This window comes from Garra rufa, chromosome 22, assembly GCF_049309525.1.
Source record: "Garra rufa chromosome 22, GarRuf1.0, whole genome shotgun sequence".
Lineage (NCBI taxonomy): Eukaryota > Metazoa > Chordata > Actinopteri > Cypriniformes > Cyprinidae > Garra > Garra rufa.
Window position 1 is genome coordinate 25,992,630 of NC_133382.1, and position 25,746 is coordinate 26,018,375.

At 36.2% G+C, this 25,746-nt stretch overlaps 2 protein-coding genes across 2 annotated transcripts in view; one reads left to right on the forward strand and one right to left on the reverse strand.

Annotated features, from left to right (window-relative positions):
* Positions 1-10,140: 10,140 nt before the first annotated feature.
* Positions 10,141-11,241, forward strand: LOC141297735 (urotensin-2 receptor). The gene has a single exon (XM_073828183.1). The coding sequence runs from the start codon at positions 10,156-10,158 to the stop codon at positions 11,239-11,241; it is 1,086 nt and encodes a 361-aa protein (XP_073684284.1). The 5' UTR covers positions 10,141-10,155.
* Positions 11,242-17,012: 5,771 nt separating this feature from the next.
* The window catches only part of ogfod3 (2-oxoglutarate and iron dependent oxygenase domain containing 3), a 31,275-nt gene continuing 22,541 nt past the window's right edge, over positions 17,013-25,746 (reverse strand). The window contains exon 9 of the mRNA XM_073828184.1: positions 17,013-18,592. Within this exon, the coding sequence (XP_073684285.1) occupies positions 18,456-18,592 (137 nt within the window). The 3' untranslated portion in view covers positions 17,013-18,455. The remainder of the gene's footprint in view (positions 18,593-25,746) is intronic.

The window sequence follows — 25,746 nt, forward strand, 5'->3', positions numbered from 1 at the left end:
AGTTTTTGCAAATTTGTGATGACACTGCTCTGCATATTAACTGAATGGAAATTAAATGGGCTTTTTGAAATCACTTCCAGCCAATTTATTAAATAATTGCCTGTAGCCATGTCTGTTTTGATAAGGGCTTTTTTATTATTGCAAGGCTCCTTTTGGATTTTTAACTAGGGGTATATTAATACACTCCAACAACAACGACACACACACACACAGGGTTACACACGAAACGCCATAATTAAGTCATACTGCTTCCTCTCAGAAGCAGGAAGTATGCAAAACACACTTCAGTCTTGCACTTTATGCTACATCTATAATTAAGCTGCCAAAATAGCAGTATTATGCCTAAAGCACATTTGGGCGCAGTAATGTCACAATCCTACCAGGACTTGGTAATTGAAAGTCTAGAAAACTTGATGACTTTATCACCTAGTTTGACTACACTTACTTGTTATAATAATAATAATAGCTAATTTCGAGCACAGAAACAGCCAAATGTTAAATATTAGCTGCAGTGTATTCTGTTAGGGGCGGTACTATAAAAAGTGTTCACAGTCTACAATTTACTTTGCTTTGCAATCATCATATTCATATGGAATATCTTTATGAAACAGACATTGGAGAAACTGTCTCAATGAGCTATTATGTTAAACTTGTACCTTGTATAGCGTTACTTATACAAATTAGAGGTGTCAGTCAAATTAATTATATGATTTATTCAATTATATGCAAATTAAATAATTAAGAAAAGTAGTATACACACACAGCTAATTTTTTTACCAAAATAAGAGGGATTATACAAAATGCAAATAATTTTTTTATTTTCTACTGACCTGAATAAGACATTTCACATAAAAGACATTTACATGTAGTCCACAAGAGAAAATAATAGTTAGATTTTTTAAAAATTACCCTGTTTAAAAGTTTACATACACTTCATTCCCACAAGTTCCTGGGTTTTTCAGCATTTTTTTAACGCTTTCCAACAATAACTATGATTTTGAGATCCATCTTTTTACACTAAGGACAACTGAGGGACTCATATGCAACTATTACAGAAGCTTTAAACATTAACTGATGCTCCAGAAGGAAAAAAATGCATTAAGAGCCAGGAGTGTAAACTTTTGAACAGAATGTACTTGTGTACGTTTTTCTTTTTTTCTTTTTTACTTAAATATCATATATTTTTTTTAATTAGTACTGCCCTTCAGAAGCTACAGAAGATACTTACATGTTCCCCAGAAGACAAAATAAGTTAAATTTACCCTAATCTTCAAATTCCAAAAGTTTTCACCCCCGGCTCAAATACACAAAAATGCAGGGAAAAAAAACAAACAAACAAAAAATCATTCAGGTAACAACACAGTGTTAAGAATCAAGTGTATGTAAACTTTTGAATGGGGTCAATTTGATAAAATGTATGTTTTTTGATGTAAAATATCGTATTCAGGTCAGTAATAAATAAAAAATAACATGCATTTTGTATGATCCCTCATATTTTGGTAAAATAATTAACATTTACAAGAGTGCAGAAATATATATATATATATATATATATATATATATATATATATATATATATATATATATATATTTTTTTTTCCATTTAGGTGGTATTAAGTTTGAATTGCTTTAAAAAATTCCTTATGTGTGAACATAAAATAAATATTTTATTCATGACCCATATGGTGTATAAATATGCATAAATGTGTATTAATTTTTAAATATATTACATATAAAATACTTATAGACACACATATACGTATATACACACAAGACTGAAAACATAGATTCCGGGTATCTAAACTCATTCCTTGGACATGTGTCCATCTAGAGAAATCCTTGAGTCTCTGTTCAATCCTTGAGACCTGCATTTCTCATCTGGCACCTCCCCCTGCACCCCTAGGGCTCAATCATTACATCGATTACAAAACAGGATTACAGGGCAGTCACATCAAAAGGCAAGGCCTGAAATGACTCCTTGAGATGATGAGAACACTCAAGCACCAAAACAGCGCTAAACAAAAGGCACCTGAGGATACATGGAAATGACTTGACTGTACGAACCAGCGGGGAAAAAATCACAGCAGTCCAGCAGATATCTGCAGCAAAAGAGCTCAGCTGAATATCCAAAAATATATAGATGATGAATTCTGACCTTGGTTTCTCCTTGGACACATCATTAGGTTCAGCGTTCACCGCGCAGCACAGAAAACCCGGGAGAAACCTTAAAATGAATAATTTTGCACGTTTTAATGATATCTGTGGAGACCTTGTTAAACCATCGTCTTTTTCTCATGATAAGTGCCCCATTATGATTGACGTTACATCTGTCAAGCAAGACAAGAAAAGTTCCTGGCAGGGTTATCATTTAAAACATAGATTTTTTTTTCTTTTTTGCAGTTGTGTCTTTTATTAGAATAAATCAGTCTGGTCTCCCTAATACAGGTGGTAATGAGCTTAACATGGTCATTAATATAGATGAATAGCTTATGTTTCCTACCACCAGCTATATGATGGATCAATTGAACTGATGCATTTCAAAGGTCAACTGCTAACACCTAATCAAAAAGCAGGATTGATTCTCTCCAAGAGTCAAAGACTCAAAGCAAATGTTTCTGCAACCCCATCGTGCTGCATATTTAACCAGGTGTGAGGTCAAAAGCCTTTTGAACTCTACAAAGAATAGAAACTATTCAGAATTTTCTCAGAGCTTTTATAAACACAAAAACAAAGATGCATGAATGCAAGCATAAAATAAGATAAAACAGAGAACACAGATGAAAACAGTAGACAAAAACTCAGATTTTACACTGTGGAATTCCATAAAAAGTATGTATAGTCCAGCTGGCGTTGACTGTCTTTGCACTGATGAAGCGTTTCTAGCCCTACAGGCGAGTGCCCAGTTGTGTGAAGAGAGACGGGAAGTACACAACTGTTTGATTTGATCTTTGCTGGCTACACAGCATGAAGACCAGAAACAGTGCCTTGCAGTACATACTGTCTTCTTCCCTGTTCTGTTTCACTCTGCCTTGAGCGTCCTTTCCTTTGACATGACAATACACACTTACACAAGTCCTAGAGGTCCATGCAGTAGACTGTCAAGTTTAGTTAAGTAGTAAGTAAGTTTATTTGAGAAAACAGCTTACCCAAAAATGGGTGAGCAAAAAAGTTTGCTGAAAATTTACTCACCCTCAGGGTACCCAGTAGATGAGTTTGTTTCTTCATCAGAACAGATTTGGAGAAATGTAGCATTACATCACTTGCTCACCAATAGATCATCCGCAGAGAAACAGCTAATAAAAACATCACAATAATCCACAAGAGATCCACATGACTCCAGTCCATCAGTTAATGTCTTATGAAGTGAAAGGCTTCATCATTAAACTGTTTCTTAACTTCAAACTGTTGCTTCTGGTTAAAATTTGAGTCCTCTGACAATAACATTGCTTTCTTTAGTGCAAAGTTGTCTGACAAACAGTCCAAATATGTGAGAGGACAATGAGTGTCTGTGAAGTTTCAGCTCAAAATACCCCACAGTTCACTACCTGATCTAAGGACGAAAACGTACCTGTGGGAACTTTTTTCGCAAGATGCAAAATACGCACCAATAAGTACATATCACTGCAGTTTTCAAAAGAAATGAACACTAGAGGTGGTAAAACAGTGAGCACTTATAGTCGTTTTCGCACAGTTATGATTACAGCTCCATATGTTTCACTATCCAGACTTAACAAGCTTTCCTCAGTAGCTCAGCCAGGCACGGAATTGGACTTAGGATGTGGAATCCTTGGGTACGAATCCCGTGAAAAACATGAATCACAATAAAAGAGCTGAAAGATGAGAGATGGAAAGCTAAAACAAGCTAAAATAGCATGTTTGCTAATGGTTTATACGTCAAATTCACTTTTGTTCATACTATCGGGTAGATTTAGGTGTAGTGCGGATGGTTTGTTATTTTAAAATGACAGCTGTCACATAGCATTAGAGTTAGCGCCACTTAATGAACATTTCAAGTCAGAGCTAAATAAAACGTACCATAAGTGCGTTCATCTGTTCTGGAGAAGAAAAAAACAACAACACTCTTTTAGTGCCACTCAGTGGACATTTCACATTGAATATGTCACGTATATGGAGGTACTTATTTCGCGTCTTGCCCACTGGTTTGTTTTCGTTATTAGACCAGGTTGGATCATTTATTATCTGGAAAATGTCATTTTTAGGGCATGTCTAAAAAGAGCTGTTTTAGTGTGTATCACATTAAATGCAAATAAACTGCATATTCCCACACTGTGTTCAGAAGAGGGCATAGTTTATACATCTCTGCTTTGCATACCTACAGAAATAAACAGTAGAAGCAACATGAGTGAGAGAACCGGTGTTTAGCCGTACATATGGGAAGCCAAACACTCTGAAAGAAACATTCCAGAAATTTTGGAAACTTTCCAGGATTCCTGGGAGTTTTGGAAAGTTTCCGGAAAATTACCAGAAATTTTCCACTCCTTTGCAACTGTAGCTATAAGCCATCGAACAGATCAATTAAAATACTTTGATAATGTACACACACAAATACAGTTAAAACATTAGCTAAACATTACAACGACATAACTTTTACAAAGCAGTCTGAAGTGAAATTATTTGTGCAGATATAAACGTATTTAGGTAGATTTTGACTTTGAGAATCAAAACCGCCTAATAAAACTAAAATAATGGTTTGGTTTAATGTGTATTAAAATATAAGGAATGCGAGGATTTGTATTCATTGTAGGCTGGTTGTGTTCACACACTTCCAAAACACATTTATGTCCAAACCTGCCTGATCTCATGATGGAAAGATACTTGTGGGAACTTGTCCGCAAAACGTGAAATACGTACCAATAAGTACATATCACTGCAATTTCCAACAGAAATGAACACTAGAGGCGGTTTCATACACAGTTATGATACAACTCCATATGTTTCACTTTCCAGACATAATAAGCTTTTCTCAGTAGCTCAGCCCGCTCAGAATTGGACTTAGGATGTGAAATCCTTGGGTACGAATCCCGTGAAAAACGTGACTCATAATGAAAGAGCTAAAAGATTGAAAAACAAGCTAAAACTGCATGCCTCAAGTTGCAAATGGTTATTACGTCATATTCGCTTTTGTTCATACTATCGGGTAGGTTTAGGTGTAGTGCAGATAGTACGTTACTTTAAAACGTCACAGATAATTTATAGTTAAAGCGCATGTTACACATACAAAACCAACATGACATAAAACATACCATATGTGCGTTCATCTGTTCTAGTGGCAAAAAAAAAAAAAAACGATCACTCTTTTAGTGCCACTCAGTGGACATTTCACATCAAATACAACACAAAACATACATGGCAGTACATGTTTTGTGTCTTGCAAAAAATTTCCCACAGGTACATTTTCGTCATGAGATCAGGTTGGATCATTTATTATAGCATCTAGAAAATCTCATTTTTGGGGCGTGTCTAAAAAAAGAGCTGTTTTGGTGTGTATCACTTTAAATGCAAATGAGCTGCATATTCCCGGCTCGTCTTCAGAAGAGGGCATTGCATATATATCTCTGCTTTGCTTTCCGAACATATGGGAGGCCAAAAACAGCAAAAGTGGGACGAAACAGCACGATGTTACAGAACCACGCGACTTAGGCCCAATCCCAATTCTATTTTCTACCCCTTCGCCTACCCCTCACCCCTTCCCCTTGTCCCTTGAAACAAAGTGTAAAGGGGAAGGGCTAAAATATTTCCCCTAAGAAATGGGACACCACTACAACACTGTGATACGTCATCATAGGTTGTCGCTAGTTCCTAATGTTACGTCAGAGGACATGCGCAGATGTTTATCACTCATTCCAAGATGTCAAAATGTTGTCATGTTGCAAAAAGTACAAATGTACGATATACGCACCGTTCATTCACATGTGGCCGTAAGCAAAACAAACAACGCGTTATCACATGCGCGGCAAATTGCTAATCAGTGTAGTGGTGCCTGGAGAAGTATATATGCTTCATTTGTGAATTTCGTTTTCAACTTTCTATTTGAACGCGTTCGTTTTCTGGATCCTTGGACTAAAATGTTTACAGGGGTTCACTTGTTTAAGAAATTTCTGATCGTAAAAATCAGCTTCTTTTTATTTGTAAGGTATCGTTTTTATTATTATGTACTGATATAAATTACTGGTGCGGTGAGCAGGCGCAGGTGCATTAGGCGCAATCATCAAATACATTTCAAAGCAAGCCGGCTCCACGGTCCGGACTGCATCATCACTGCCTTTATTGGGTGTTTTGAGCGAATATTTACATTTATTCACATGACTGGATGTGGTGGACTGCCATGATTTTGGCGAATGCAGGACACTGAATAATGCGCATCAGAGGGGATTTAAAAAGTGGAAGTGTGTATACACCGTATACCTGCGTACACCCTCCACTACACCACCGTTGCAAATTGCCGTGCCACTGGTCTTTCATGTTTCTAACATGCAGTCAAGTGTATATGACATAAAAATATATTTTGTAATATCGTGCAATCAGTGCTATCTGCTAGCAAACTTTAGCGATTTTTTTGCAAACGTTTATTTACAAAACAACACCATAAACACAAACACAAGATTGAAGGTAATATACATATAATGAAACATTGTCATCAAAATCCTTATTAAAGGCAAAAATTACTTATATTTACGGGTCTGCTTGCTCGAGTGAGCAGCCATGTTGGAAATTTCTCTTAGCCCTTCGTTTGAAGTGAGGTCCTGAAAAATCTTCGTTTGGAGGGCTATCTGGCCCTTCCCCTTACCCCTACCCCTCCAACCAAAAGAGAAATGAGACACCCCTACCCCTTCACGTGAACGCGCCAAACGGAGGGGTAGGGCTAAGTGTAGGGGTAAGGGGTAGAATTGGGATTGAGCCTTAACAAGCTTGCTCAGTAGCTCAGCTGCCACGGAATTCTGAATCCTTGGGTATGAATCCAGTCAGAGAGTTGAAAGATGAGAGATTGATAATGCATGAAGGTGCCCTTTAATGATAATAGTATAGGTCATGTAGATTACTTGTGGGTTATTGTTATGTTTTTATCAGCTGTTTGGACTCTCATTCTGAGAGCACCCATTCACAAGTGAAATACTGCAAAATTTCTTAAAATCTGTTCTGATAAAGAAACAAATGTGTCTACATCTTGAATGCCCTGAGAAGGAGTTTATCACATTTTTATTTTATAGGGTGAACTATTACTTTTTAAAAAAATCGAAATAACCACCAAAGTTGATCTCATCTCATCTTGACAGATAAGACAGAAACAAAACAAAGTCCTTTAAGGCCTTTTGTATTTGTGAAGATTATATGATTATATGCAATAAAAGCTAGTCTGCCTTGACAACTTTAAGCCCTTTACAAAAGCTGCTCTCTGCAGGACAGGACCATGGACAGCTCCCTATTAACACACCTGAGAAGACTGTTTTTCCCAGCAGATGAAAACAAGTGTCATGCAACTAATCAAACCATCAAGAATTGTTACGGGAAGTGCTTACACACAAACAACTCCCTGTGACTTGTGTACTTGAATTGGCCCTCTTGTCTGCGAGTTCCTCTTCAGCAGCTTTTATAAAGCATCATCAGTATTCAGCTCCCACTGTTATGCTACAGTTCTGCCCTGCCAATCATGTGTCTCAAATACCCAGAGAGCTCTCAACTTCATGCACACAGTGTACTTACTGTATATAACAACATTCTCTACTTCATGCGGTGATGCCTTTCCGTTCTTTCATTCTTGTGCAAGGATCTACTTGGATCAATGACGGCTCCATTCACAAACATAAAGCAGAGTTAGATTGCAGAAATGTGGTGAATGCTTTAATATAAAATCACTAACCTTTGGTATTTACTTCATAGCCTCTTGAGATATCTTCCAATATATGATTGCCTTATATAGTAAAAGTGAAATTTATTCATATAGACCATATCAAAACAACAGGTGTTGCCTAAAGTTCTACGCTGCGATATCAAAATGACATTTAATGCATGAGGACCACCAAAACATAAATCCATGCTTAACTAGAACAAGAACACCTCCAAACCACTGGGGAAACAACTCTGGTGCATCACACAGCTTGCAAAAACTGAATTTAACATTTTCTCTCAGGAGTGAAATTTAGAAAAGGTGGTTTCATTTTACAACAAATGCACTCTTAAGATTGCTGCTTGTTTTAGATGTAAATCAAGAAGAAAAATTAATTTTATATTAGGTAGGTTAAAACAATATTAACAAACAACAAAATTCAACAATTGGTCTGCCATGTTCAAAACAGTTAATGTTCTTTCTTGACCTTATTTATAGACATTAAATGTAGCTACATTTAAACAGACAGTAAGGCAAAATTATAGCTGAATATTCATTCTGTGAAGTAACAAAGACGTTTTAATCCTAATGAATTTGTACAACAGCACAACTGAATCTAGTGTGTGCATTTGTCTGATTCACGAACAAATTACTCTTAGGAACCAATTCTTTTTAATGAGGCACTTATTCAAATTCAAAAGCAGTTGTGAACTTAATCGTGAATGAACGGTTGGCATCAGAAATGGAATCTGAGCCACTCACAGCTGATCACCCCAATGAACTGTGTAATAAAGCGTTTGCACTTACATCACGATTTGGTCAGTTACCCAGATGCGCGGCCATACTGGCGATACTCTGATGTAAACAACAGCATGGACTCCATGATTAATGTACTACTGAATACCTTATTCTGCTAATTTATGCTGTCTAAACCACGGGAAAATGTGTGGAAGCTGCTAAATCATGTAGTGAAGGACTTAATAAGCAGGAAAGGGCACAATATGTTGACAAACTAAATTAATAGATAGTAGAGATATATGTACAAGCAGTATTAATTAAGATATTAGCGTAATATTTTGCCTGGTTCAGTTTGGCCACCAACTGGTTCAGTTTTTTGCACTCTTCTCCTTGATTTGTTGTAACTAAAATGATCTTAACTCTTTTTCCCAGTCTGACCGATTATTACAGCCCAAAACTTGACAATAATTTATCATTTTCAACAGCAATAATTAGAAAAAATATGCGAATTTCATTCAGTTCAGTGGCATTGTTTACATTTGGCCAACTGATGACTGCTCCTGAAAACACCCTATAGCTAATGCCATATTGATAAAAGTTTATTTAACAGTACTGTTGAATCGAGTGCAACAAAGCTTTTTGCAGGATAAAACTCAAAGGTGGTTGACATGCAAAAATATTCTTACAAATCAGACTTTTAAATAGATACATACACATGACATTAATATACTAGTGACTTTTTACGTGACGTTTACTTTTGCTGAAGACATCTAGAAAAAAAAAGCACCTTAGTTCATATAGCTAAAATAATTCATTGTAGTCTAAACTAAAATGTCAGTAGTGTGTTAAAAGGTAGCATATAGGCTACGCACTTATGGAGTGATTTAGAGTGAAGTAGTAATTTGTCTCTTAAATGTTTCATTTTAGCAAGTAATGGCTCCCTAGTCATTTTTATATTCTGCAGCACCGAATTTCACAGGAAAGGTTTATGAGAACGTTGCAGATCTGTGGGAATAACCCAAGGTCAGGCGCACCGTGGTAATGGGGTTACCGTCATTTGCCACACGCCAATGCAGAGGAGGAAAATATTCCGAAATAGCCTATATTTCACAGCGGAATAACTATTTCGAGAAGGTATCATTAAAATAATAATAATACTCGGTTCAAAACGTGTCTGGAAAGCAGGATGTGGAAGGAGTGAAGCAGGTGCCAGAATACGAATTTATAACCTTGATTGAATAAATAAGATCATACAAATTATTTGTTGTAACATTTCTGCGTTTTGTACAGTTTTAGCAGATAGTATGCGTTTCCTTAGATATTCAGGGTATAATAATAAAAAGACATAAACAAAAAATGTAAATAAAACGCACGATGTATCTCCCTAAACTTTCTCCGAAACATTTAGTGGCGGAAAGGCAAGTGCGGAGCATCGGTTTGACGTCAGGAGCTGCGGACACCGGCGAGTGAGCTCAGACACATCTGTCAAATATCCCAACAGTAGGCTATGTGGGGTCTGGCGCACCTGGCATAAAGTTCCCGTGCAGAGCTCCACATTCAACCCGAGCGCAATGAATTACAACAAGTCTGGCAGTGTGAGCGGTCCGTCCCGTAGCAGCAACTCCGGTTCGGTGGACGAGCTTGTGATAACATCGACTTTCGGGACGCTGCTGTCGGTGGTTTACATCGTTGGAGTTTCGGGAAACGTCTACACGCTGGTAGTCATGTGTCATTCAATACGCTTCGCCACTTCCATGTACATCTCCATCATCAACCTGGCGCTCGCGGACCTTTTGTACCTCTCCACGATTCCCTTCGTGGTGTGCACGTACTTTCTGAAGGACTGGTACTTCGGGGATGTGGGCTGCAGGATACTCTTGAGTCTGGACCTGTTAACTATGCATGCGAGTATCTTTACTCTGACAGTGATGTGCATGGAGCGCTACCTGGCAGTGACTAAACCGCTGGACACTGTGAAACGCTCCAAGAGCTACCGAAAAGCCATGGCGTGGGGAGTTTGGATTTTGTCCCTCGTCCTAACTCTTCCCATGATGGTCATGGTTAACCAGACTACTAAAACAACAGCAGATGGTGGGGTGAAAAGGATGTGCGCGCCCACCTGGGCACCCCAGGCGTATAAATTGTACCTGACCGTCCTGTTCTGCACTAGCATAATGGCGCCAGGTCTTGTCATTGGTTACTTATACACAAAACTAGCCAGGACGTATCTAGAGTCTCAAAAAACACCGGCTATTAATAAAAGCAGCAAGCGCTCGCCCAAACAGAAAGTTTTGATCATGATTTTCACGATCGTGCTCGTGTTCTGGGCTTGTTTTCTGCCTTTTTGGATATGGCAACTTGTGCCCCTGTACCACAAGCCCTTCAGTCTCGCCTCACACACGCACACGAGCATCAATTACCTCGTGGCGAGCCTGACTTACAGCAACAGCTGCATCAACCCGTTTCTGTACACGCTCCTCACCAAGAATTATCGGGAGTATCTTAAAAACCGCCACAAGAGTTTTTACCGCTACACTTCATCGTTCAAAAAGCGCCCACCGAGCTTGTACTCTTGGGGAAAGTCTGCGTCATCCAGTAATCAGTTTGAGTTCAACTCTGAGACGCTTGTCATGGCGCAGTTAAAGGTGATGCAGTGAAGAGATTGGAAAGCTTAACCCGTTCGTGTAAAGGTAAGCATGGTTGTTTAGTTAGTGCAACTTTACTGTGGCCAACGATGACTTTCACAAATAGCCATTCTAAAGTTAAAGTAAGTATTAATATAGCTGAACATTTTTTTTTTAATTTACTAATTATTAAAATGTAGTGTGTTCAAATAAGGAAAATTATCTCTGGACTTGAAATAGCTATACTTTTTTGCTTGTCATTATTATTGCATGAAATAATTTTTATACAAACAAAATATCCTAACTCCAACCCAAAAAATAAATGTTCTTAAGATTTCTTCTTTTCCCAAATCAATAATAACTTAACCTCTTATTAGGTTATGACTGAAATGTCACCCTGAACCACAAAACCTTGGTTCAAAATTATATATTTTTTTATTTTATGTTTCTTTTATATTAAGTAAAGACCATGTAACATGAAGATATTTAGTACATTTCTTACCATAAATATATCAAAACTTAATTTTTATTAGTAGTATGCATTGCTAAGAACTTCATTTGGACAATATTAAAGGTGATTTTCTCAATATTTCGATTTTTTTGCACCCTCAGATTCCAGATTTTCAATTAGTTGTATCTCGGCCAAATATTGTCCTATCCTAACAAACCATACATCAATGGAAAGCTTATTTATTTTATTATTATGTATTTATGATGTATAATAATAATGATATACTTAATAATAACAATGTATTATAATATAATAATATAATTTTAAAATATTACAAATCTAAAAATAAACAAATGACAAGGGGTATTTGACTGTACAGCACAACATTATCATCTACTAGACAGCATTACTAAACATGGATTTTAATCCAAAAGCAATTCATTTCTTTATTTTTAAGCATTCAAATTTTAAAAAATTCAAAAACTGTAGCAAACACCAAAGATGTCAACTTTTTCACCAAAACTCATTACCATCATGCATTATTTTATATTTCCACACCATCACACGTGATATTAATATCCATTTAAAGGCTGATCCAGGCCATAACCTAATCATTATGAAAAAAAAAAACAAGAGATAAATGCTGTAACAGAGGAAATTTTGAAAAAAACGTTTGGTATCCCACTGGAAGAATTCATCTTAAATGTTTGATTAAACACACACTTTTCTCCATTCACAAACAATCCACTCATGTTTTCCAGATTTGTTTGAACCATATTTGACCAAAGCACCTAATGTCTTTCAGTGGAAGAAAGAAATATATACACAGTGCTGGCCAAAATTATTAGAACACTGGTATTTTCACCAGCTACAAAAAATGGTTAAAGTCAGTTATTTCTATCTTTTGCTGTAGTGTGTCAGATGGAAATAAAAGTTCACATTTCCAAACATTAATTTTGCCATTAATTAAAAAAAATCCAAAGAGTCTGACAACAGTCAGTGCTGCACACAGAGATTTGATCTCATCATCATCCGCCTGGAATGACATGAAGAATAAAAAAAAAATTGAAACAATTGGGATTGAGAAATCCAGAAAAACTGTGGCAACGTCTCAGTTTGTTCTGTTTCTTCATTCCAGACAGACTGAATGATGATGAGATCAGGTCTCTGTGTGAAGCACTGGCTGTTGTCAGACTCCTTGTGCAAACAAAAACCTCACTGGATTATTACAATTAATGGCAAAATGAATGTTTAGAAATGTAAACCAACATTTCCTATAGACACACTACAGCAAAAGACAGAAATACCTGACTTAAAACTATTTTTAGCTGGTGCAAATACTAGTGCTCTAATAATTTGGCCACCACTGTAAACAGACAGACAGACAGATAGATAGATTGTTTTTGTTCCCTAGTGCAGAAAGAAACAATTTCAGAAAAGTGACATCCACGTAGGACTGTGAGGATATCAAGACCTTGATACCTCTGTTGAGATTATCTGACAAACCCCATACATTTTCATACATATTATGCAGAAATTCTAAAACATGAATGTGACACATTTGTAATTACAATGGCAGAAGTGGAAAGCACTAATGCTGAATACTGTACAAATGCTAGATACATTCAACTCGCTAATTCACTTGAATAAATCACACATTAATAGAAAATTGAATAAAAATACTGCTGCATCCCAGCCAGATGGAAAAGCATGTTATCAGAACTTTTAATAAGTTTTATTGTGCCAAGAGTAACTGTTCCCACATATTTCCAAGTCTAGCATGTCAAAATGCTGCCTTATCAGAGAAATATGTTACTTTCCACAGGGTTGCAATTAAGTGGATAATGGAAAACAAGTACAATACTGGAAAATTAAGTTTAATGAACCTAGTCTTAAATCCATCATAGGGTCCATATCATTGTAATAATACAAACTGACACATTCATTTACAATGACGTCAGCTCACATTGAGATTTCTTATAGCCAATCTACAATTTACTAATGAAAAACAACAAATGGTAAACTAATCTGAGACATAAGTGCACTAATACTATGCTCACTCATCACTAGTCCTTTCAGCTGTGATTGCATACCATAAGAAATAAATCTTGACGTGCATCACCAGACACTCAAGGCCAAAATCATCATTTGCAAATTCCAAAAAAGATCACTTTCCCATCTCACAATCCATATGGTGGCATTCACCGCTTAGGGCTAAACTGGTCTATGCATATTCATGCATTTGAACTCTGTTCCTCAAGCACTAATGCATTATGCTCAGTCAATGAGTCTGGCGTATTTCTGGGAAAAACTGATACAGAAAAAAACAAACTTGCCAGGAAAATTAGAGAAATTACCACAAAGGTCATGCTGACAGTCTGCGGACTTCATGTTTATTATTTATTGATATAAAGGAAATTCATAATGGCATTTCAGATCGGTACCATCAAGATTACCAGTTGCCAGTTGCTTAGATAATCCATTTGGACGACTAAGAGAACAAACCCCTGTCGTGTTCTATTTTGGTTCTCAATGTCAGTAAGGACTCAGTGGTCCTTCAGTTGTGTAGAGTGGAAAAATCTAACATATTCACTCACTCTATCTACCTCTGGCAGAACCAAGGATGTGGAAGGATAAAAATGATTCTTGCAGTCTCCATTTCTCTGAAGACAAAAGAACAGAAGCCATACAACTCTGTATAGGCTCTGACGTTTTCATGCAGTCATCAAACTCAAGAGAGGGTTGTTGACGCTCAGACCAGGGTCAAAACTGTTATGGGACTTCTTAAGTAGCTCTAAGTGCCAAGCCTCACGCTGGCAAAACACTCTGAGCATCATTTATCATGGAAAGATTAGCTCAAAAGTGGAAGAATTGAGTCTGATGTCAAGAGAGGGTGTATCACTTTACTTAATGGCACTGTAGAGAAAGCACTCATATTAAACAAAGCCTGTTTAATAACAAATTGTGCAACCGCAGATTGAAGGCGCCAGTCAAATGTAACACATTTCCTTTCTTATTTATCAGGCTCTTCAAGAAATTAAATCAATCGCAATCTCGCCGTACGTGTTTTTGTTGGGCTCTGCAAGTGAGTAGTCATAGGAAATTGTATGACTTAAGTGTAAACCGTACCACCAGAGGGAAGCTTGTGTTACTGTAGCCATCAATCCAGAGTTTCTTGCGAACTGCTTGTGGTCGAACTACAAGCTCGAATGTGTCCATCCTTTGTTTTGCTGTATCATTTAATTAGCAACATCTGGTCTTCAAAACCACAACACCCACTGGCAAAACCTCTCTGCCAAAAGCTGTACTTATCAGCTGTGCACTTACATTCCAGGTTGAAAATCTGTCTTAAAATCGGAAGCAGCTGCCAACATTCAGGCAAGTTTTAATCTTTATGACTAGATAACATGTATGAATGTAATGAGATTAAGAAAGATCTTAAAAGGATTATAATATCAGGACTAATGCAGATCAATCTAGCGCATACACTCATGTAGAGCTGAGGTCAGAAGTTTACATACACTTTGCAGAATCTGCAAAATGGTAATTATTTTATCAAGAGGGATCATACTAAATGCATGTTATTTTACATGATGTTGATGTTACCTGAATAAGATATTTCACAAGAGAAAATAATAGTTGAATTAAAAAAAGACCCCATTCTAAAGTTTACAAGCAATTGATTCTTAATACTTTGTTGTTACCTGAATGATCTACAGCTGTGTTTTTCTTGTTTAGTGATAGTTGTTCATGAGCCCCTTGTTTGTCCTAAACAGTTAAACTGCCCGCTGTTCTTCCCACAAATTCTTTGGTTTTTCTGCATTTTTGTGTATTTGAATCATTTACAACAATGACAGTATGATTTTGAGATCCATCTTTTCACACTGAGAACAACTGAGGGACTCCTATGCAACTATTACAGAAGGTTCAAACACTCACTGATGCTCCAGAAGGAAAAACGATGCATTAAGAGTCGGGGGTGAAAACTTTTGAACAGAATGAAGATGTGTATATTTTTCTTATTTTGCCTACATATGATTTTTTTCTTCAGAAGCTACAGAAGATACATGTTTCCCAGAAGACAAAATAAGATAAATTTAACCTGAATGCATGGTTTTTCCTTCTAAAGCATCGGTGAGCATTTGAACCTTCTGTAATAGTTGCATATGAGTCCCTCAGTTGTCCTCAGTGTGACAAGATAGATCTCAAAATCATGCAGTCATTGTTGGAAAGGGTTCAAATACACAAAAAATGCTGAAAATTCAAAGAATTTGTGGGGCCTTAATGGTTTTTCTGAAGAACAGCGGACAGTTTAACTGTTCAGAACAAACGGACTTGTGAACATTTATCAATAAACAAACAAGCAAAAAAAAACAGTTGTGGATCATTCAGGTAACAACACAGTATTAAGAATCAAGTGTATGTAAACTTTTGAACAGGGTCATTTTTATAAAATAATTACAATTATATTTTCTTGTGGACTATATGTAAATGTCTTTCATGTGGAATATCTGACTCAGGTCAAGCCATTTTGGTAAAATAATTAACATTTTGCAGATTCTACGAAGTGTATGTAATCTTCTCAACTGTAAATGTACAGTATCAGTCACAATGTTGATTTATACCAATCGAAAATGTGGTGTCAGCAAGATTTTACATTTTTATTGTTAAGGAAATGATACGTTTACATTGTAGAAATATTCTTTTTAAATAAGTGCTGTTCTTTTAAACTTCAATGAATCCTGACAAAAATGTATGTAATGACTTCGTCCACAAAAGTGTTAAAAGGATAGTTCACCCAAAAATGAAAATTCTGTCATTAATTACTCACCCTCATGTCGTTCTAAACCCGTATGACCTTCGTTTATCTTCGAAACACAAATAAAAATATTTTTGATGAAATCAGGAAGGACATCATTAAATCAGTGGTTCAACCTTATTTTTATGAAGCTATGAGAATACTTTTTGTGCAAAAAGAAAAAAATAATGACTTTAATCAACAATTTCTTTTCTTCCTTGTCAGTCTTTGATGTGCATTCATGAGAGAGTCAGAAAAGTCAGAAAACTCGCAGATTTCATCAAAAATATCCTAATTTGTGTTCCAAACATTAATGAAGGTCTGACAAAATTGGAACGACATGAGGGTAACTAATTAATGACAGAATTTTTCTAACTCTTTAATGAGCATTAGAGATCATTTCAAAAACATCTTACTGACCCCATACTTTTGAACACCAGCGAACATCCTCCTCATTTTTCAAAACAAACAAGCACATTTATGCTCATGATGCACGACCAAGACATCCATCGTCTCAAGCAAATCCAGCTCATCACAGATAAATAAGCAACTCCACAAGATATGGAAGGATTGTATTTCAATCTATTGCATACAGTGGCAATAAATCAACGGTTCAGCCTAGTCACTGAGGTGATCTACCCTGAGACACAAAACTCTGATTGCTGTTGGCAAAAACCTATTTGATTTGCATAAACCTGAAATGAGACATTTAGGAAGAGTCTTTGCACACTAGTTAATTTTCATCCTTGCAACAGATAAATCATGAATGAATAAGCAGCTGAAAAAAGGAACATTACAGCCCAACAGGGATTTCCAATTAAGCTATTGGTGATGCAACAGGAACAGCAAATTAGCCATCAGCTGAAAATTCATGAATCATCACATACAAGTAGAGAGCTTCTCTACCTATTATAATAAAGCAGATGCGTGCATTTGAATAACAAGCATTAAAAAGTATAAGCGGATTCAGAATTTGTCTAATTTAAGGCTAAAAATGCATTTTTGCCTTTGTGTCGTTCCCTAAAATTCACCACAGGTTTAAACGAGAGTAAAAAAAAACAAACTACTGAGAAGATTTTGATGGTTACCCATGCTTAACATGAGAGAAGTAACAACCTTCTGTTCTCAATCTCACTTCAACTCACACAACAGAGAGAGAACATTCAGTTTTGGGCCGTGGGTCTGTAAACAGAAGCCAATTAGCTGTTACATCTCAAAACAAAGTGTCAAAAACAAATGTGTTGTGACTGGTTGAACTTGACTTTTACCACATAATGTCAGTGTAATTAAAACTAAAACCGTTGAAGGAGGGAATGTTTCCAAAAGCTCATCAGACACGTAATACAAAATTGCATACTTGGCACTGGAAAAGTTAAAGAGACCTTGGAATAAAACATACAAAGTAAACTTTCCTTCTCTCTTTTATCAAAGATATCAAAAAGTTTTTTTTTTAAACTTCCACACAAGTAGGAATGCATGGAATAATCTTTGGGTATCTGATACACTGATGTTTCATTAGTAGCATAAGTAGTTTTTGAAAGCAATTCTACAAAGAACATTTTTCAGGTGGTGACAAACAGAGATATTTGACAACTGGGTTTGCAGCTTCTTGTTTTCATTACATAAACCTGTACTTTCATCCCACTTGTGTCTCCTGTCTAGACAGTGATTTAACTATAATAATATAAAAGATTTCAGCCAGGAAAGAAAGTATTCAATTGTAAAGAAGCACCTTCAGAACGAACGTTAAACCCACAAGATGCGTGTCTGCAAAATGACGGCAATTCAAGTAAACCTCTTGAAAATACAAAACACCACTTAAATTAAAAACATAAAGGAGACAAAAGCCATTTGAGCACAGAAAATCCCAAACATTTTTTCTAACGGAACAATAAGAGTTTTTTTATAAGAGGTTTTTTATGCTATGAACCTGACTGTTTCCTGTGTGTTTGCCCTAGGGTTCCTGTCACTCATCCGTCCCTTAGAGCCGGGTGGATCCTACGGCAGGGAGGGGTTATCAATGGCATAATCGGGGTCACATGTGAAGGACACCGTAATGGCGTATCGCGTACCCCAAGTGACCTTCTCCACATGATGGAGGTTCTCAGAACCGGATGAGAAGAAAGACACCCGACCTGCAGGAGATGAAAGAAGATGGACAATGACAGAGTAACAGGAGTTATGCTGAAAAACTGCATATGAAGTATGCTAACATCAGCCTAAAGTCAATCAACAATGTAAGAATACTTTTTAAAAAAGAAGAAAAAAAGACTTTTCTACAGATTCATTACGATTGACGGTTTAAGCTGTATCTGAAGTTATTGTTTGTGTTTACAGTGGTCGTATTTAATGGTGACCAGTACACGGTAAATCTGAGTGCTCATGGATATGATTCTTTTTAGAGATTCGAATTGCATTTATTCCACTTATAAAAAAATTAAACATACTTTTGGCATTTCTAATGTATTTATTATTGAAAATATCTAATCATTTGGCAATGAATGGTATTTCCCCCCCCCCCCCCAAAAAAAATCATTCTTTAAAATGACTAAAATATGTGAAATGGAACCATTAACCTATCATCATTGTTAAAAGGAATCTGTAAATCTTTCATTTAAAAAGCGTCAGTATCGTTTTCAAACTGATATGTATGAAAGCCCATTTCCGCCACTGTGTAAGAATAAAAAAGGTTATTGTGACATTTTATCTCACAATTCTGAGTTTTGTCTCTGAATTGCATGATACAAACTCACAACTGACTTTTTTTCTCAGAATTGTTAGTCGCAATAGCAAGTTATAAAGTCAGAATGGCAAAATTTAAACTCACAATTCTGACTTATTTACTCAGAATTGTGTGATATAAATTTGCAATTGTGAGTTATAAAGTCAGAATTGCGCGATATAAACTCACAATTCTGACTTTTTTACTCAGACTCAGAACTGTGTAATATAAATTTGCAATTTCGAGTTATAAAGTCAGAATTGTGATATATAAACTCTCAATTGCGAGTTATAAAGTCACAATTCTGACTTTTTTTCTCAGAATTGCATGATACAAACTCACAATTGACATTTTTCTCAGAATTGTTAGATATAAAGTCGCAGTTGCAAGTTATAAAGTCAGAATGATATAAAGAGATAAACTCGCAATTCGGACTTTTTTTTACTCAGAACTGTGATTTAAATTTTCAATTGCGAGTTATAAAGTCAGAATTGTGAGATATTTCGAGATATAGTCACAATTCTGACTTTTTCCTCAGAATTGCGTGATGTAAACTCACAATTGTGAAAATAAAGTCAGAATTGCATGATAAAAACAAGCAATTCTGACTTTTTTTTTTTTCTTGCAAATGCGAGTTTGTATCTAGCAATTGTTTTTCTCGCAATTACAGGTTTTACAAAGTGGTTCCAAAGTATCTCTAAATAGGTGTTGGTGCTGGAATAATTACTTAAATGTCCTAATTTTACTTGGTTGGACTTCCTGATTTCATTTGAAGAAGCAAGGCCTTTGCTAAATCTGATATTTATGTAAATTACCGCCATTATGTCTGCCTGGTACTGACCTTTGTAGACCATTCTTGATCATGAAAGTTGTACAGAGTCTCATTAAATGTTCATGTTTTTTTTTTTTTTGAAAAGCTGACTTTTAGAAGTGAAAATGCATGTGTAAAATTCTTTGAATAAATGCTGTGAGTTGGATGCGCACTGCTGGTCCATAATGCAACATAAATCCTTCAAGCTTGATGAAAGTTTGGGGAAATCGGAAGTGTTAGGCAATGCTATTGGAACTCTGTAATGAAAACGGATGGAAGGGATAGCGTGATATGTTAAAGCAGAGAAAATGTCTAACAGAAATATGCTCTGTGATTTAGAAATGTCAACAAAGTATGATTTAATGCACTAATCAACATATGAATGAATATTCAGTTTATGTGTTGTTTATAAAAAAGAGGCTTATGACGAACTATAAAGTATGGCATACAAAGCTATTTGACATGAAGTTCCTACTTTAAAAAAAGACAATAATAAATATTAAGATAATAAATTACATTTGTGCGCATTTTAATTCTCTAGTTGAGCACGGAAGTATTTTCATTAGCATGTCAGTTCATGGTTAAGGAGGGGGAAGGGGGATAAAACTTAATGTGCTTGATATTACATGAAATCCATTCATTTATTATTACCCATGTTCAAAGAAATGTGTAAGCAGGCAAGCAGTTACATAACAGATCGCAAAGACAATGCAACAGGGATTTTTTAGGTCAACAAAAAAATAATTAACTTGGAACATAAAACAATCCTTAATCATTCCTGCATTGAACACAGCAGGCTTTAATATTTTATTAATATTACATTTAATATTACAACATTCTGACAGAGTCTGATATTTATGAAACACTTCTTTCCTGTGAATCAACACAAAGCTTAATTTTTAGAGAATCAAATTGCATTTGTTCCACTTACATTTTTAATATATTTATTATTGAAAATATCTAATAATTTGGTGATGGAATGTCATTTCTTTTTTCCAAAAATTCATTCTTTATAAAGACTAAAATAATCATTAAATGGGACCATTAACCTATCATCTTTGTTAAAGGAATCTTTTAAATCTTTAATTTAAAAAAATGTCAGTATTGTTCTCACACTGATCGGTATGGAAGCTTGTTTCTACCACTGAATAAAAAATGTAAAAAAAAAAAAAAAAGGGTTATTCAAAGGTTACTTTATTTCATAATTCTCGCAATTCTGATTTTTTATCTTAGAATTGTGTGATATAAATTTGCAATTGCGAATTATAAGGTCAGAATTGCGTGAAATAAACTCACAATTGCGAGTTATAAAGTCTGAACTGTGAGATATAAAGTCACAATTCTGACTTAATAACTTACAATTCTGAGAAAAAAAAGACAAAATTGAGTTTATATCTTGCAGTTCTGACTATATTTCTCAGAATTGCAACTTTATTTCTCAGAAATGTGAGTTTATTCTTAAGATTTGCAAGCTTGTCTCGCAATTCCTACTTTATAACTTGCAATTGTTAGTTTATATCACACAATTTTGACTTAATTTCTCAGAATTGTGAGTTTATATCTCACAATTTTGACTTTACAACTCGCAATTGCTAGAAAAACTCTCAATTGCTAGAAAGAGTCAGAATTGCAAGATGTAAACTCACAGTGGGGACTAAATTGTCAGAATCAGCAGAGACAGGCTTCCATAGATCTGAGCATCAAAAGCATAAAAGTCCAGAATACCAATTATAATATTGATAGTAATAACTAATCATATGACAATATATCTTACTATATCTTACAATATGTCTTACTATAAATCAATGCTGTTTATCCACCTCGTTATTGATTCTTAAAACAAACTAATTAGATTGTTACATTACGTAAATTACTTTGATGGTCTGATTATTGGGATATCAGCAAGAGGGGAAACCATATTTTTTAAACTAGACATTTTCAGCAAAAACATCCCTCCATAAAATGTTAGATTTCACAGTGACCCATGCAGGTTAAAGCTGGAGGAAGTTATTAAAAACCGCATGCTGCCTCCACGCTAATTAGCCAAGTCTAATTCTGTACACTTCAAGTGAAGATGCATAAGGAGACATTTGCTAAACAGGATATTTATGCAAATCACCTCCGTTGTGTCCGCCTCGTTCTGGCCTCGCTGTCCATTTTTGATTGTGAAAGTTCCATTGAATATTATTAAAATGTTACTGCACATTTGAGAAGATGACACATTAGGATCAGTATAAATGTGTAAATAACACACTGCATTACGTTGCTGGAGGAAAGTGCATAATGCCATAAAACCTGCAAGATGAAAGAATGCCTAAGGACATCTGGAGTATTAGGGCTGGGAAATTTTAAATCCTGATTACAGTGTTTGCATGGAAATTAGGAGAGGGCTGATATCAAGCAAGAGAGAAACTGGCTAAAAGGAGCAGGTTCAATGCTTTAGAAATTTGACAAATTGACAAATTAAGCATGAAAGGCTCAGAGAAGAGCACAGGGTTTGCCAGCATGTTGTCATGTAACTTGGTTCACTGTGAAATAATAAAATGGCAATTACTTTAGAGTTCCTAATGATGTGGTTTGATAGTATTTCCATGTCAGAAGTGAAAAAAAGTTTAAATTGGAAACAAAATTAAAAGGGAACATTTCTCTGGTCAACAGAAAAAAAAAATGCATATGATCTAGTCTATGAATCAACGTGTTCATAAAACGTGAAGATTTGGGTATGTTTAAACAGGCAAATGCACAGATAGAGTGAGTTTGGACATTTTAGTTTTATTTGGCCCAAGACATTAATTCTCAAATGAATGTGTGATCCAGAACAGCATTTAAGTTCTGATTCTGCAAGACTGTGCAAGCCTTTTCGACATCCCATGTCACAGCTACCACAGTTAACAACATGTAAATTGAGCACCTTGCAGAGCAGCATCCACAGAATTTAATTTTTGGATGAACTATGCCTTTAACAACAAGTAAGCTAGTCTAGCGTTGGAATAAATTAGTGTTATGCAAGGTTGGAAATGCCACCAAAAGGAATAAAAAATCCACGGAAATTCACAATCAAGTGTTATTTTCTTGTATATTTTAAAGGAAACATTGGATACCCATTTTCCACAAGTTGCTATGATTCTTTAGGGACTTCATGAAATGTCTGCATCATACTTTGGTTAAAATTCCTCAACGGTCATAAAACAAATAAAACAACACCCGTTTTACTTCGTCAAAAACAGCTCTGTTCACAGTGACCCGTTTCCCACCCCACCCCTCTCACGTTTTTTGTGTATTCGGTGGCGCGTAACCATCAAAAACAAAACTCCTCCACTGCGTTCTCAGTGGCTCTGATGTCAGGAGAAAATAAAGAATCTTGTGTTCACTTTTACATCCAACTACAAAACACCTACATTGCTTACGAGAAATTGTCGCTACAGCGACTTAAGCATGGAAAAAATTGCGGAAGGCAAACAACTGGCTGAGGGCAGAAATATGTTAATATTGGACAGTCTGTCACAACGCAGGCTCATTGAAAATATGTGCTTTAAATACCCTCATTACGTACCTTGCTGTGCGTTTCACGGCAGTTTCAAAGTAAAATGTCCAAAGAGTGGTGTTAAAACACACGTTCAATACGTGACCGTGGAACATTTTATTACGTTTGTACAGGAACGTATTGCTGTGTTTTTATCACGCTGCTTGAGGTACATATTGCGGCTGTTCAGATTTCAAATACCCAGGTAGTGTCGCTAAAGATGAATGCTCTATCATGTTGGAAAAATCCCCTAAACCCAGGGTTGCCAGGTTTTCTCAACAAATCCGCCCAATTGCTACTCAAAACTAGTCCAATCATATTTCGACTGGGGTCCCCCCAGTAAAAATTGCATTCCGTGGGGTAAAATACACATTTTTTTGGCAGGGTTCCCCTGGTACAATTCACATTCCAGGGGCTAAATATCACATTATTGGGGTTGGACATGAAAAACAACCTGTGGCAACAGTGTTAAAGTTAAAACCGTGGACTTGGCAACACTGCCTATACACCAAACCCAACCCTAAACCTAACAGTGTTAACAAATGCAAAAGTGATATAAAAATGCAAACCTACTATTAGAAAACTCATGCATATGAAGCTGTATATGAGACAACAACGTTCAGAAGTATGAGTTTTCAAATGGAGCAGGATGTTAAAATTATTTTGAAGCCATAATATAATATTCTGCAAGTAACTGTGTAAAAATTTGGCTTTATTAATCAAAACTCTTTACTTGTAAATCATACTTGCGTGAAAAGGAAGTTTTACTGCCTCTATTGTTCATTTCAACTGGAAACTGCAGTGATTCGTATATACACTGCCCTCCAAAAATTTGGAAACGCCCTGGAAAAGTGGGGTTTTGGACAATATTGGCATGAATCCTTTTTAATTTGTGATAATTCTGCACTGATAAGAGACAACACAAACTACAAAAACATATTTAAACAGTTTATACATAGAAAAAACTTTTGATTCATCAAAATATCCACCATTAGCAGCTATTACAGATCTGCATAATCTGGGCATCCGAGCTGTCAGTTTATTCAAACATTGACTTGATATATTACTCCAAGCCTCCTGAAGAATTGCCCAAAACCACACTTTGCTAGGGGTGTTTCCAAACTTTTGGAGTTTCGCAGAAATGTATATAGAGGCACGGATTTCCAATGAGCCTATGTTGGTCCGTCAGCAGTTGTGGGCGGGGCTTGTGCAGTATGACGTCATACTGCTCAGGATATCGAAACGGCTTGATAATTGAGAATGTTTTGGTTTTGGGGGGATTAAAAATAATCACCGTAAAGACATGATAGACTGTATTTCACCACTTCAAGGTCTTCTGCTTTTAAAAAGTGTCCTTATACAGTATTTGCATATCAAACACTTTTCTTTTGTCTGCCATCACAGAAATGAACACAAGCCAAAAATACAGGCTTTTGTTTTTCCACCTGACAATAAAAACGCACCTGTCACCTCCTTTAAACTCCTCAGCTGGTTCTATCCGTACGAGTCGCTTGCTGGGCTAAGAGCATATTGCACCTCCGTGACTCTCAAATCAGGAGATGCAGCTGTGATCCCAGAGGATTCATCCAGCGCCAGGCGTCAATTTTCCCAGCGCGACAAAACTAAAGTGCTTTTCCCCCACCCCGATCTAATCTTCTAACATACCACGTCATCTTTCACACTCTTCTTATGTCTGTACAGACCCCCTCTCCTCTTTCTCATCTCACCTCTGTCCTCCTCCCTTGTGTTTAGCGCTGTGTGCCTCAACAGGCCAATATCTCTCCTGCTCGCATCAATCATGAAAGAGGGAGGTTGATTGTCAGTCTAGTTATAATTACAGCCTGTTCGACAGAGTTATCCATCAGACTAATAATTACCTCAGCGAAGATCAGGGCTCATCAGCCACACCTGATGGATAATCAACACACCGACAGCGCACACTGCCTCTGCCACCCAGTGAACAGGAACACGTTCCAGCTGCTACATCCAACACAATGTATCCTAATTCATTTAAAACTGGAAACAGACATCCAAAACTCATCACACTAGCTGGAGACGGGGCACGACGGGAGGGAGAAATCCAGAGCTGCAAACATTGGGGTCTGATGAATAATGCATTATGGGTATTTTAAGCAGTGAAGTGACACTGATGCTGAAAAACTTAAACAAAATAACATATATCACAAAAAACACTACCTCACCTTATTTCACCATTTTTTTCATACATGAAATA